Source organism: Orycteropus afer, unplaced genomic scaffold, assembly GCF_000298275.1.
Source record: "Orycteropus afer afer isolate SDZICR_OR568_19922 unplaced genomic scaffold, OryAfe1.0 scaffold00448, whole genome shotgun sequence".
Classification (NCBI taxonomy): Eukaryota; Metazoa; Chordata; class Mammalia; order Tubulidentata; family Orycteropodidae; genus Orycteropus; species Orycteropus afer.
In genome coordinates, this window is record NW_006922035.1 from 2,137,501 (window position 1) to 2,153,183 (window position 15,683).

The 15,683-nt window shown below is 51.3% G+C and overlaps 1 protein-coding gene across 1 annotated transcript in view; it reads right to left on the minus strand.

The window, feature by feature from the left end:
- Positions 1-15,683, minus strand: part of TMEM132D (transmembrane protein 132D) — a 554,449-nt gene that overhangs the window by 403,058 nt on the left and 135,708 nt on the right. Inside the window, exon 2 of the mRNA XM_007954225.1 lies at positions 1,432-2,317. Within this exon, the coding sequence (XP_007952416.1) occupies positions 1,432-2,317 (886 nt within the window). The remainder of the gene's footprint in view (positions 1-1,431; positions 2,318-15,683) is intronic.

The following is a 15,683-nucleotide window of genomic DNA, read 5'->3' on the forward strand; positions in this document are numbered from 1 at the left end:
GTGAAGATTGACAGCCTTGGAGACCCTGTGGGCAGTTCCACTCTGTCCTCTAGGGGCGCTGTGGGTCAAAATGGACTCCAGGCAGTAGGTGTGGTTTGGGCTTTGCTTCCGTGAAGATTGACAGCCTTGGAGACCCTGTGGGCAGTTCCACTCCATCCTCTAGGGGCGCTGTGGGTCAGAATCAACCAGACAGCAGTCAGCAACAGGGTTAGTATTTGGCTTTGTTTTGTACCAGATCGTGATAAGCAAACATTAAACGCACATGTAAATGCCACCTTCCCCTTCACCCCAACACCCCATGACGTCTGCCGACACCCTTCACCCCAACACCCCAACGACAGCAAAAACACATCATTCACACACCCCCTGCTGTTCTGTGCCACCCTGCAAGTCTATCCATGTTCTCACAGTCCAAGCGCCAACCTGGAAAGACGAGGCCGGTGGCTGCGTTACAGTAAAAAGAGGGAAGGGGCCTTACGTCAGAGACGGATTACAATACGGCTCTTCCAGTCCAACAGAACTATAAAAGGAAGAGACAGACAGACAGAGAAGGCACGAGCAGATATGGACACCGGCAGAGGAGGGATTATCGCTGCCTGGCGTTGCAGGACCTCCCGCAGAATGGGGGTGACGCGCAGGGCACCCCGTCATCTGGGTCCTAGCTCAGGTGTCACCCCACTGCACTGCAGATCAAAGCACCCGGTGACACAGCTAAGTAGGACGGTTCCTGTAACCCATCACGGCTCACACCCAACGGCTGTGAAAACAGGACTCCCCTTTGCTTAAAACCACCCAACCTGCTGGTGGAAACCCAGTGTGACCCAGACAGCTAGCCCCTCCCACATGGTAATTCAAGCAGCACACAGACCCCGTTTTCCAGAAAGGGCCCAGGATTCATTTTGAACATCCCATCTTTGGGGCCGCTCTTACAAAGACACCCGCCCGTCCACACGTTGTGCTTTTACTGTTTGAACGAATAAGTTCTATTTGGAGAGAGAGACGAGGCAGTTCCTCCGAGGCTGGTACCGTGTTACCCCAGACGCGCACGTCTGGAGCAGATTTCGGGCAGCCACAGCCGTGCTCCCAGCCTTTCTGACCGGCGTAGCAGTCTCCCCTCAGCCTGGTCCCAGCTTTGGGGCGTTGAACTGCCCCGTTCAGACAGCCTCACTCCTGCAACTTGCTGACAACACCCTCAAAAATGACAAGAGGCCTCATGTTCGCATCCCCCTGGCTGTCAGGTGATGGCCCGGAAAATGCACGCACAAGGATGCTTCCACCACGACCTCGTCATCCCGGACCTTAGAGGGGAGTGGAGCCGCCAGGGCCAGAAAACCCAGCCCTGCTCTGCGGAGCACCCACACTTGACCCCACAGCCACCTTCTCAGAAGCCCCGCGGGCCCCCACCCGGCCCAGACGCACGCACCCACTCACCTCAGCGTGAAGTGGTCCTCGGTGGCGTTTCTGGAGACGGACACAGGGAAGGTGAGCACCTCGCCCCGCCGGGCGTTCCGGGGTGGGAAGTGCACGGCCACCTTGTCGTCCAGGCGCAGCTCTTGCAGGGAGGGGGGGCCCTGGGTCTGCGAGAGGAACACGCTCCCGATTCTCTGCAGGGGTGGCACCAACTCCTCCGCGTCACCAGGGCCCAGCCGCGCGCCACGGCCGGTCCTCGGGGCGCCCTGGGCACAGCCCCCGCGCTCGGCCCCCGGCTGGACGGCGTAGTACAGCTCCACCGGGCTCCCCCCGGGCCGCTCGGCCTTCTTCCTCCCGGCCACCACGGTGGGGGCGCCGAACCAGCCGGGCAACAGCTCCAGCTTGGCCACGCACAGCCCCAGCGGGCCTCGCAGCTGGCAGCTGCCCCTCACCTCCCGGGTCTCGCGGAAAGCAAACACGCGCAGGCAGGGCAGCGGCTCCAAGGCCCCATGGTCGTCCCAGTCCCGGCCCACGATGTAGAACAGAACCTGCACCTGCGGCCGGCTCAGGTAGACCCTGTCCCGCAGGATGTAGGCTTTCAGCTTCCAGTTGAGGGAGAACTTGCTGGCGAACCCCAAGGGGTGGGCAGGCAGCAGGAGGTCCTGCGGCACGACCTGCTGGACGGAGAAGGGCCCGTAGCTGGCGCTGAGCACGGGCAGCCTCGCGGACTTGTAGACGAGGAAGGACTCCACCCTGGACTGCAGACTCGAGTTTCTCATGATGTCCTGGTTGGCCTCCTTGAGGAAGAAGGCCACGTCGGCATCGCTGATGCGGTAGGTCACTGGCAGGTAGGTGGGCAGCACCGAGAACCTCTGCACGCCCTCCAGGATCCCGCGGGTCTCAGCGGCTGCAGGGGGAGAGTGGAGGGCGGGCATTAGAGTCATGGCAGTGGGCATGCGGCACAGGCCACGCGGACGCCGACCTTCAGGCCAGTGACACTACTCATTAACAAACAAGACACTTACTGGAATGAACTCACTCGATATTAGTTACACTGGTTTTAAAATCAATTAAAGCTGACGCGGCGTGACAGATAAGCACTTGGCTACTGACCAAAGAGTTGGCAGTTCAAACTCACCCAGGGGCTCTGAGGAAGAGGGAACTGGTGATGGGCTCCTGGAAAGATTACAGCCTAGAAAGTTCCACAGGACCCTCGTCCATGGGGTCACCATGAGTCAGAATCAAGCCGACACCCACACCGCAACAACGAAGTATGTCGGAACGCAGGAGGACATGCCACGCAGAAAAGGTAGGCATACAAACACACAAAAAGCAAAGTGATGCTCTGTCAGCGTGTCACTGTGCCGTGGCTTGATGCTGGAAGCCATGTCACCAGTATTTCAGATACACCGGGTCACCCATGGTCGACAGGTCTCAGCACAGCTTCCAGACTAACACAGACTAGGAATAAAGGCCTGGAGATCTGCTTCCACAGAACAGCTGATGAGAATATCATTGCATCATCGCCAACTTCCACTTGCTTACCTGACTGTAGCGTCAGGAAGGACCCCGAGCTAGAGAAGCCTTACGTGTGTGGAAAGTAGAGGACCAGCAAAAACAAGGGGACCGTCCACAAGACGGATGATACAATGGGCGCGACAATGGACTGAGACGTGCCAGTGCTCACAGTGGCGATGCGGAACGGGGCAGCGGTCTGTTCTGTTACACGTGAGGGTGCCACACATCAGAGCCAACTGGATGGCAACCACCACCACCACCACCACCAAGACAAAGTGTCAGCCACCCGGAGGTGGCGAGAAGACACTCAGAAGATGGTGCTGAGAGAAGACCTCCAGAAACACCACCCCCACTACCAAGGGTCACCCCCTGGAGATGGTGGGAAGGGGCTCGGAAGATCGTGCTGGGAGGACACCTTCACCACCAACACCTCAAAGTTGTCACCTCCTGGAGATGGAGGGAAGGGGCTCGGAAGATACTGCTGGAGGAGACCTCTACAGAAGCTTGAACTGATTCCGTCCGTCACAGTTCTCAAGTGGACAAGCTCATGCACGTCCTGTGAAACTGGATGCTCAGACCTGAGACTCAGGGTGCCTCACTCTGTTACACGCAGATCCTCAAGGAGGCCATGGCCATGCCGCTGTACGGACAGCACTGTTCTTCAGTCACTACCAGACGAGTTCCTCCTTCAGGGGAGGAAAATCCAAAACGTCACATCAGGCTTATTTTTGCTAGCAGAACACAGACACGTGGAGACCGCATACCTCCAAAGGCCCAACACATGGAGACCACGTACCACCAAGGGCCTGACACGTGGAGACCACATGACACCAAGGTCCCAACACATGGATACCGCATACCTCTAAGGGCCCAAAACGTGAAGACCATGTACCTCCAAGGGCCTGACACGTGGAGACTGCATAACTCCAAGGGCCCCTGAGCTGGTTTTAGGAGTGGAAACCTTTGGTCTGTCACCCTGGCTTTGCAGCCTGGGTGCCACGTCTCACGGGACCCTTGTCACTGGGCACCACATGATTACCTTCAGCTCCTCTGCAACAGACGTATGAGTCCTGTTTCAAAGGAGCAGGCGAGTGCCTTTGTGGAAACACACTGCCCACCTGAGCCTGGGCCCCTCCGCAGCTGTCTGTGAGCCACGCAAGGGGCTGAGGAGGAGGAAGGGGCTCAGCTGTGCGGAACAACAGCCGGGACCCTGAGCCAGTCTCGGAACGTCTCTGTTCTCCCGGGCCCCGGCTCTGGGAGGACGAGGCTGACCAGCCCAGGTCTAACCCAGCAGGCTTCTGCTGGCAGCCAGTAACCAGCTGGCACACACTCACCTTCGGCCTTCCTTCCTAAAGCTGCCAACAGCCCCAAAGGGAGGAACCCTTCCATCCAGCGGCATGAACGGGAGCTCTGGTGGCGCAGTGCCTAAGGCATCTGACTGCTAACCAGAAGGCTGGCGGTTCAAACCCACCAGCCACTCCTGGGAAGGAAGGTTAGGCAATCCACTTCCATAGTGATACCACCTCGGAAACCTAAGGAGGGGTCGCTATGAGTCGGATCTGACTCGAAAGCACATAACAATAACAACAGCGGCATGACCAAGCCAAGGGGAGCTCTGGAGCAGTGAAGGCAGTTGGCTTGCAAGGTTGGTGACTTGAACCCACCCAGAGGTGCCTTGGAAGAAAGGCATGGTGACCTCCTTCTGAAAAGGTCACCAAAAATCAAACCCAACCCACTGCCCCTGAGTTGATTCCAAGTCATAGCAACCCTCTGTGGGTTTTCAAGACGATAAATCTCTACAGAAGTACATTGCCCCATCTTCCTTCTGTGCAGTGCTGGATGGGTTTGAACTGCCAACCCTCTGGTCAGCAGTCAAATGCCTTAGGCACTGTGCCCCCAGGTCTCCTTCTGAAAGTTCACAGACACTGAAAACCCTATGGACAGTTCTCTCTGACACGCGCAGGTCGCTGTGAGGCGGAGTTGACCCGGCAGCACTGGTCCCCTGGTCTAGCTGCGCCTGCGCTTAGTGATCAGAGCTGGTGTTGGACAAGATCTTGAAGCTGCTCGTCTGTGAGCAGTCGCAGGACACAAACAGTAATCTCACGTGGATCGAGCCAACGAACAGAGCGCTTTTCACAAAATCAAACTACCCGAGGTGTAAGAAGAAACGTCATTACTGGAAATGATGGTGTTTTTTAAACTTTTTGTAGTGAGTGATCACTCCTGATACTTGGTGTTTTCCACAAACGTGTATTTCCCAGGTGAGTTTTAGTTAAAGTGCAGATGTTTCCTCAGTGATGTCTGAGCTGTACGGCGCCGACGCTTCCCCCCTCCCCAGCAGCACCGTACAGTGATTTCCCTGGAGCCTGTCATTGGCTCCCAACCTGGCTGACATGTCCCTTCCCTGTCCTTCCACCGCATCCCGTACGCCCCGTCACAGGACCTATAGGCTGTGATGCCTGGACATCGTGCTCGGCAGAGCAGAGGGTCAGCAAAAACGAGGAGGGCCTTCAACAAGACGACAGACGCGGTGGCGGCAAGGAGGGAACAAGCCGGACAGCGCTTGTGAGGACGGCAGAACCAGGCAGTGCTTCATGCTGCTGTTCCCGGGGTGGCGACGAGGCGGAGCCCACTCCACGGCCCGCAACAGCGATTCCTGAGACGCTCTGGGTGGCAGTAAGTGAGACACCGGGTCGGTCTTTCTCCCTGCCGTGCCCTGGAGAGCGCCGCGCAGACAAGGGGTGCTCAAGAAACATCTGACGAACGCGTGAAGGCAGGGAGTCCTCGATGCTGTGGGCAGGGATCACAGTCTCGCGTTGGGACTGTCTGTGGACTGGCCTCTCACTGACATTATGCACAGCAGACTCCTCCATCCTCGGATCCAAGAACCCAAGACCAAAGCAGCTGCTGTCAACACAACTCTGACTCACGGTGACCCCACAGGCCTCAGAGAGCTGTGTTCCACGGGGTTCCACTGAGGATTTTTCAGCAGTGGGCCACCCGGCCTTTCTTCAGAGGCAGCTATGGGTGGACTCCAACCTCCATCCTCCAGTGAGAATCTGAGAGTGGTGACGGTTTACGCCACCCAGGGGCCCCTTGTTGGCTCGCAGCAGTAGAGGTGTTCCCAAGTGAGGCAGCCACCATGTGGTCCCGGCCTGCCATCACACTTGTCATTGTTATGAACACCAGGGTGTTTGCATCAGGCTGACCACCATTTTATTTCCAGGACATTATCCTCAGGGTAGGAGCACTAGTGGTGGAGTGGTTAAAGCACTCAGATGCTACCCAAAAGTCAGCAAATCAAACTCATCAGCCATTCCATAGGACACAGATCTGGCAGTCTGCTTTGGTAAAGGTTGACACCCTTGGAAACCTGTGGGGCAGTTCCACTCTGTCCTCTAGGGGCGCTGTGGGTCAGAATGGACTCCAGGCAGTGGGTGTGGTTTGGGCTTTGCTTCCGTGAAGATTGACAGCCTTGGAGACCCTGTGGGCAGTTCCACTCTGTCCTCTAGGGGCGCTGTGGGTCAGAATCCACTCGATGACAATGGGTTTGGTGTGGGTCCTTAAGGTTCTCAAAGTTAGGAAACAAAAAGACAGGGCCCCGGCCACATTTGAATTTCAGATAAACCACAAATAGAGTTTAGTCTAAGCACAGCCCGAACCATATTTGTGTTTCTTTGACATCTGGCTGTGACCGCTGTATGCGTCTGAGTGTCAGGCTGTGTGTCTGGTGTGAGTCCCCAGTCCTGGTGTGTCCAGGGACCCCACGGGCTATAGCGCTCAGGCATCAGCTCACTGTCAGCACAGGTGTGGATTTTCACCTATTCCCGCATTTCCTTAGTGGGTGCTGTTGGATCCACTCCAGGGAAGATTAGAGCCCTGTGTTCCAATGCCTGTCTTCTGCAGATTTCTTTGCAGTATTATTTGAGGGGAAAAAAGTCTTTTCAAGAACTTAAAATTAATATAGAACTTGTGCACAGTCACCAAGGTGCTTGAAGATGGGAACATGCCACTTTCTTTACAATAAGTGTTTAAGCCACAGTCCCTACATCAAATGGAGCTGTGTATCCTTAATGGGTTTTTCACTGGGTTCCCTGTGGGCAGCTGTCATCTGACCCCGGCTCATTCTTCTGAACAACGTGTGCTCTTGGACTGTAATCACCACCCCATGCAGGTTAGATGGACCATAATGAGTTTTACTTTTTGGTTCATTTTGTGTGCGGTGAAACATAACTGGCATTATTCTTGAAGTTTGTTTGAAAAAAATTTTTAAAGGCAACCCCAGCTTTGGGTCACCTTGGAGCATTTTTCTGTCATAAACATGCAGGTTGCATCCCAGCAAAAAGACGAATGGCCATTTGTGGTGTACAGCTTTGAAATGGCCTCCCACGGACTGACGCGCACGCTGACCCCTCGCAGCTTTCCTGAATCTAGTCAGGGCTCACGGCTGTAACTTCGGAAAGAATAGTTACTTGTGCAGTTATATCCTGCGTCCTCATGCGCCAGGTCAGACCACAACAGGGACGTGGACGTGCGTGGGGACCTGGTGCCGCTGTCCGTGTTGAGTGGTCCCAGACTTGGTCTTCACTTGGTCACTCAGCTTTGACCATTTGTACGAAGAACAGGATGCCGCTGTGGCGACAGGCCAAGGCGACTGTTCCGCGTTGTGCCAGGTGTTGTTAAGAACCACGGACGCTTTAACTGGTGTGGTCCCTCAGGCATCCCACCACATAGGAGCCTCTTGTCTTCTTTAGACCCACGCCACTAAGATAAAGGGAACCCACACAGGATAAGTGATGGAGTGTCCGCTACTCACCAGGTAGCTGAGGTGCCTGGGAAGGAAAGCCTGTGATGCCCGTCTGAAAGGTCACAGCTGTTGAAAACCTCACGGAGCTCACGTCTCTGTCACACGCAGGGACCTCACAAGTCAGGGTCAACCCGATGGCGAATGTCTTTTGCTTTTTAGTATAAAAGATACAGAAGTCCCTGGGCAGTGCGAACGGTGAACACACTCGGCTGCTGAACAGAAGGTTGTGGGTTCGAGTCCACTTACAGGTCCTGGGAAGAGAGGCCTGGTGAGGTATTTCTGAAAACCCAGCCACTGGAAACCCTCAGGAGCATTCCACTCGGACCCATGAGGCTGCCAGGAGTCGGAAGCCACCAACGCAGCTGTTTGTTTGGTAAGGCAAGAGCTGTGCAGTCAGCTGAGTCAAGACACCCAAAGGCACACCTGGTGTTGCTGCACAGAGAGCCCCGTGGAGGCAGGGAGCCTTGCTCTTGGGCCCGACCGGAGGCAGAGGCACAGGACGGGAGGCTTGGCACAGCCACACTGGGCTTAGAAGGAGTCAGAGCAAACCCAGCTCCACTGACAGGAAGCCATGCCACACAGCAGCATCTGGAAATGCAGAGAAGCAACGGGCCCTACCAACCACCGATCAACCACCAATCAAGACGGACTCAACACCACCGGCTCATGGGAACCCCGTGTGGGTCAGAGGAGGGCTGTGTTCCACGGGGCTTTCAGCGGCTGATTGGCCTGAAAGATCTTCAAGTCTTTATCCTGAGGTGCCTCTGGGTAGGTCTCCAAGGCTGTCAATCTTCACGGAAGCAAAGCCCAAACCACACCCACTGCCTGGAGTCCATTCTGACCCACAGCGCCCCTAGAGGACAGAGTGGAACTGCCCACAGGGTCTCCAAGGCTATCAATCTTCACGGAAGCAAAGCCCAAACCACACCCACTGCCTGGAGTCCATTCTGACCCACAGCGCCCCTAGAGGACAGAGTGGAACTGCACCACAGGGTCTCCAAGGCTGTCAATCTTCATGGAAGCAAAGCCCAAACCACACCCACTGCCTGGAGTCCATTCTGACCCACAGCGCCCCTAGAGGACAGAGTGGAACTGCACCACAGGGTCTCCAAGGCTGTAGTCTTTACGGAAGCAGATTGTCTCATCTTGTTCCCGCAGAGTGGCTGGTGGTTCAAAGTGATAACCTTCTGGGGAACAGCCAAGTGCTTAAACACCTGGGCTCCTTGAGAAAGCATAGCAAAACCCACTGTTGTTGAGTTGGTTCCAATTCACAGTGACCCTGTGGGATGAAGTAAAACTGCCCCAGAGGGTTTCCAAGGCTGTGAACCTTTAGGGAAGCAGACTGTCTCATACTTCTTCCATGCAGTGGCTGGTAGGTTCGAACCATCGACTTTTTGATTAGCACACAGCACATTAACCACTGTGCCACCAGAGCTCCTAGAGAAACCGTAGACCTATACATAAAGATGTGACTTTAAAGCAGGAAATTTAACAAAGCATGCCAAAGGCAATGGGCTCTTTTTTCCCAGGGTGTAGGTTCTCTTTTTACTCTTTCAGTGAAATCTTTTGATATGTGTAAATGTTTGATTTTCAGGAGGGCCCCGTTGACTAGTTTGTCTCCTGATGGTGCACTTCCAGTAATGTTTGATAGTGTATCTGTGGCAAGCATTAGAATCTACAGACTTGGAAAAAGTCTGGCAAGGACGTATCAGCAAGGGACTAAGGTCTAAAATTTATAGAAAACTTCAACACCTTAACAACAAAAAAAGACAAACAATCCAATTCAAAACAGGCAGAGGGCATCCTTAGACACTTCACCACAGAAGACATTCAGGTGGCTAACAAGTGCATGAAGAAATGCTCACAATCATCAGAGATGGAAAACAACAACGAGATACCATCTCACCCCAGCAACAACAGCAAAGTTAAAAAATATATATATACACCAGCAAGTGCTAGAACACTCATACACTGCTAGTGGGACAGTAAAATGGTGCAGCCACTTCCTCATCCAGGGCAAAGAAGAATGAAGAAAACCCAAGACGCATAGAAACAATCAGTCCAAGGGACTGGTGCACCGTGCGATCCTCACTCCTCACCCTACATGACTATAACACCAGAAGAGCTAGATGGTGCCCAGCTACCACTGTCAACCACTTGGAGGGGGATTGGTGCAGGAAATCCTGGATAAAGTGGGAGAACAATGTGGAACAAAACTCAAAATCATAAAAACAAAGATCAAGTTTTCTGGTCTGATAGAGCCTGGTGAGACCCCCAAGGCCATGGCCCCTCGCTGCCCTTCATGTCTGCAATTGAACTCACTCCCGTGGCTTCCCCCTAAACAACAGACAGGCATATAAGTTGAATGTTTCCATCAGATGGCTACACTACTTGGAACGATCAATCGTGAGAGAACAGAAGGACAGAGTTTTCCCAGGGAGACAGCTCAGGGGGTGGGAGTGCACGGGAGAGAAGGACACAGGGAAGAAGTTAATACAGGGAGGAAGTGGGAGGGGAGCTGTTACATTGTACGGAATTGTAGTCAACGTCATGAGATAAAATGCGAACGGACTGCTGTATGGAAAATGAATTTGCGCTGTAAACTTTCACCCAAATGACAATAAAAATTAAAAAATAAAATAGTGTAGCCACTGTGGAAAACCATATGGCAGTTCCTTAAAAAGTCGGAAAGAGAAATAGCTAACAACCCCACGGCCAGGTCTTTATCCTGGAGAAACAAAAGCCTTGTCATGACCAGATACACACACACTCATGTTCACTGTAGCATTACCGACAAGAGTAAAAAAAATAGAAACAACCCAAATGCCCATCAACAGACCAACAAACGAGGGTGCATACCCGCAGTGGAAGAAGCCAAAGCAAACTCACTGTCAAAGAGTCGAGTTCAACCCACAAGACCCCCTTTGGGTTTCCGAGGTGGTACATCCTCATAGAAGTAGATCGCCCAGTCTTCCTTCCGCAGAGTGGCTGGTGGGTTTGAACCACCAACCTTCTGGTTAGCAGTCCAATGCCTTGGACACTGCCCCACCAGACCTCCTGATGCAGTGGAATATTACGTAACATTTAAGAATAACATGAACCTGTAAAATACCTCATAATATGGAAGAACCTAGAGGACATGATGCTGAGTGACATCAGTAAATCAAAAAAGGAGATCATCACTGAAAAAGTCAAGAGGGGTCTATACACAGCAAGAAGCATTCCTTGAAGGCCACCAGGGAAGGGAGTGTCGTCACCAGGTAGAGGGTGGACAGGTAGTAACTTGGGTGAAGGAAGGTCAACACAACATGGCCAAGGCCGAGGAAGACGCAGGGTGGAGCATGGGAGCGAAAGATCGCCAAGGTGACTGCTATCACACACCCAATCCCACAACAACGATAACCTGAAATGGATACAGAGATAGACACTCACAGTGAACAGGGGCTGGAAGGTGAGTGGGACCATACTCACAAACACATACCGGTCTGACAGAGTATGTCTCTACCTATGTATTCAAACGTGCTGTAAATACATCCATGAACGTGGCAGCGCATCGGGGGGCAACGTTATGACAACTTCTAGTTAGAACCAAACACTTTGTGGGGATGAGCTGCTGGGCCTGGGGGCTCCAGACCAGAGTCCCGGGGGCATCGAGGTCTATTGGCGTAACACAGTCATAAAGACAGAGTTCTGCACCCTGTTGTGGTGAGCAGTGACTGGGGTCTTGAAAACCTGTGAGTGGTCATCTGAGGTGCAACTATTGGTCACACCCTGCCCAGGACAAAGAACAATGAAGAAAATCAAAGATACGATTAGTCCAAAAGACCAAAGGACCATGTGAACCCCAGCCTACATGACCCTGAGACCAGAAGAACTAGGTGGTGCCCAGTTATCACCGCTGACTGCTCTGAAAGGGATCACAATGGGAGGTCTCACATAAAGTGGGGAAACATGGAACAAATTCCAAACTCATAAAAAAAACACCTGGCTTACTGGTCTGATAGAGACTGGAGGGACCCCTGAGAGCATGGCCGTGGGGCACCCTTTAAGCCTGGAACAGAACTAAGCCCTGGGGACCAACTTTCAGCCAACTGACCGGCTTACGAGGTGAACAGTAACAGCAGAGAGGTCCGCAGTCCTTAGAACAACCAACCACAGCAGACCAAAGGGGCGTCGTCAGCCACACAGGAAGCAGGAAGGACAGGAATGAAGGAGGAAGGGACAGGGAAGAAGCGGGAAGAGAGCTGGTACATTGTGGGGACTGCAGCCAATGTTACAAAACAAAAGGGGGATCAATTGTTGAACGGAAAGCCAACCTGCTCTGTAAACTTGTATCCAAATAATTTCTTTTTTAAAAAAAAAGAAGGCAGTGGGAAAAAAGCATACCTTTGCAGAATGATTTCTCAGAGGATATAGAAGCACATTTTACCCAGAATCAACTTTAATAATCAATTAATTGAAATAACATTCAAGAAAAGACAGAGCCTCTGTTAGGCCATAAGGAAACAAGAGGAAGGTGGAAGAGGAAGGGAAGTATTAGAGGTTCGGGTTGGTGCCGGGTGTCATCGGGGCCATCACGACGCACGGCCAGCCCACGCTGACAGACACACTGCCCGTCCACTCAAGCCCATGGCTGCAGCCACTGTGTCAGTCCACCCCAGTGACGGGCGCCCTCTTTCTCACTGACCCTCTTTACCAAGGATGCTGTCCTTCTCCAGGGATTGGCCCCTGCTGATTACACGAGACGAAGTCTGGCCATCCTCGCTTCCAACGAGCACCCAGGCTGTCCCTCATCACGGTTCCACGTATCGCTCACGACAAACACTCTCCCCGCTCTCTGAGCTGCTTTCACAGTCTCTTGATAGCCTTTTGATAAACAGAGATTCTTATTTTATTGTAATCTAATTTATTTACCTCTTCTTTTACACGCAGTGACCCTTGTGCCCCATTTAAAAGGTCTCTGCTTATTTTAAGATTTTGAATCTCCTCGTCTATGAAACCTACTTTGATTGATTTACTGCGATCCAGCTCACCTGAGTCTGCAGGCATGCCGGGCTGTAGCAAACACAATCTCCCTTCTTCCATTTAGCTACTCAACTGACCCAGGACGTTTAGCCGCAAACGCTGCCCATGGCTCTCTCCTGCACTGTCACCTCTGCCTGTGGGCACCTGGCCTCCCTGCATTCACTTGTCTGTCCTTTCTGCACACGGGTCTACTTCCTACACTGTAATCAAGAAACCATGTCACGCCTTTTATCTACAGGATAAGGCTTCTGGCCTTATTCTTCTTTCCTACTTTCAGTGTTTTTTATTTCCATAAAAAAGTTTAGAATCAGTTTATCAATAAAAATGCCAGAATTTTTGTTGGGATTTCATTGTGTTTCAGTTACCCATTGCTGCATTTTCTTTTTTTCCTTCCTTGAGTCTTTGAAGGAATTCACGTGTCAATCCCACAGGTGGAGTTTTGTTTTCTTTTCCTTTTTGAGGTGGGAATGCACTAATTATGAATTAAATTGCCTTAGTGTATAAAGAATACTCACATTTTCTATTCCTGCTTGTGCCAATTTTTATAAACTGTGCAATGTATATCTTATGAAAGGAAGTGCCAGGTGCAGTGAGGAAGTGGGGGGAGAACCCTGTTGAACTGTGGGGACCACAGTGAGTGTCACAAACAGAATGTGTATGGACTGTTGAATGGAAAACCAGTTTTCTCTGTAAACTTCATCCAAATCACAGTAATTAAGAAAAAGGAAAACATCAATGTTATCTCCATTTTCAAAATTATTACACACACTCCTCATTTATCGACATGGCAGGTTCCAAAGAGCAAGTCATTATGCAAAAATCATTGCTATGCAAAAGTGGAGGATGTCCACATCAGATCACAAAATAGAGGGTGATCTCATCATTATGTAACTGTCAGATTACATCACCACATAACTGCCAAAGCACTGAGAACCACACAGCCCAGCCAAGTGAATACACAGCCTTAACCATCACGGCCAGAGTTCTTCTCGCCTCCCATGGGTATTGGTTACTGCCGGATGTATGTTGTCGATGTGCAAAATAGTCCAGCAGCAAATTTTTCAGTATTGTCATAAGGATGAACTGTTGGATAATGATAAGTGAGGAGTAGGTGTATTTAAAATCTATTCAAGATACCATTTTCTCCTTTTTAATGTCCACAGGATCTGTTATCTGGTGATTGATTATTTTTTAATTCATTGCCTTTGCTAGGGGTTAGTTACTTTTTCCAGATAACCAGTTTTCTCTAATGTGTGTTTGTACGTTATTAATTTTAGCTATTATGAATACGTGTTCTTCCTTTAAGTCTCTCTGGGCGTATTCTGTTATTTTTCTAAGTTCTTGAGATGGGAGCTTCTCAGTCTTCTTCCCTAATATATGCACCGTTTTAGCTGCAACCCCCATGTTCCAATATGCCACAGCTTCATTTAGTTCTAAATATTTCCTAATTTTCATTGTGATTACATCTGTGACCCATGGACTCTTAGACCTGTCTTTCTAAAGCCCCAGATGTTTGGGCATTACCAAGTTATGTGTTTGTCATCGAATTCTTGCTTAAGTCAACTGTGGGCTGAGAAAATATGTATGATTTCAATCACTGAAATGTGCTGAGAGTTGCTTTACAGCCCAGATGTGGTCTATCTTGATCACTTCTCCATGTGCACTGGAAGAGAATAATTGTGTGGTGTGCAGTTGTTTGATCACTGTGCCGTTCAAATATTTTGTTCTCTGATGGAAATTTTGCCTGCTGATTACTGAGAGGCATATGTTAACCGTCCCCACTGTGATGCTGGGCATGTCACCTTCCCTTTTTAAAAATATTTTAATTTTTGCTGTTGAGGAGACTATACACAATACACACCGATCCATCATCATCTACGTGCACAGCTCAGGGACAGTGACTGCAGGCTCCCAGGGGTGTGGCCATGCTCACCTCCCTGTTCTGAGCTGTTCCTCCCCCAGGGACATAAACTCACTGCTCCCTAGGGTTCCCATCTAGTCCTTCTACCTGCTGCTGTCTGAGTGATTCCACATAGACAGTTATCAAAACATACAATACTCAAGGCAGATATGATTTGCTGTTTAAGTGAATCTATCATTTGGTTTTAAGTAGACTTCAGGGGATAGTTTTGGTTTAAGGTTTAAAGATTATCTCAGGGCAGTAATTTCAGGAGTTCATCTAGCTTCCATTGCACTAGAAATTCAGAATTAAAGATTCTGTTCTGCATTTTCCCCCCTTTTGATCAGGATCCCTCTTAGAATCTTTCTTTCTCCTTTGATCTGTCAATTACTGGTTTTTGTATTTTGAGGTTATGTGAGTGGGTGCTAAGTAGCTACCATACTGAGAAAACAGTAGCAGTCAATGGAGTGGAAGCAAAATGGTGTACATCAGGGTGGGAAGTACTTACGAGGAGCGAGGACGCCCTGCCCCTTCCCTTCACTTTCTCCTGCTGCCAGGAGTTTGGTGAAACGTCAGTGAAGCAAAGGACACCCTCCATGCGATGCACCGCTACAAGAGCTACGAGAATGGAACTGAGCAAACCGATGACCATGACTACGGCTCAGGGCTGGGTCATGGCTTACTCTGGTCTATAGCAAAACCTGTGAAAGCCAGAACCTGGCAGGGCAGGAAAACTCAACTACCTTCCACTAAAACAGAAGACAGCAATGGGCTCAGGCTGCACCCTGTCAAAGGAGGGAACCTTGCAAGATCCAGAAAAATAAAAGCGTCCCATCAAGTCCCAGCTCTCACAGGTTTTACCGTCCATAAGCCTGACTCCGCACCCGTGCCGCAACAGCTACAAGAACAGGAAGCAAGGTGGTGGCTTGCACTGACCTCCAGGGAGTGGAAGCCATGAGCTGAGCACAGAGGGGCTGCCCCAGGTGACCACGACCCTGTCCTATTAGCTGGGATGGGAAGGTC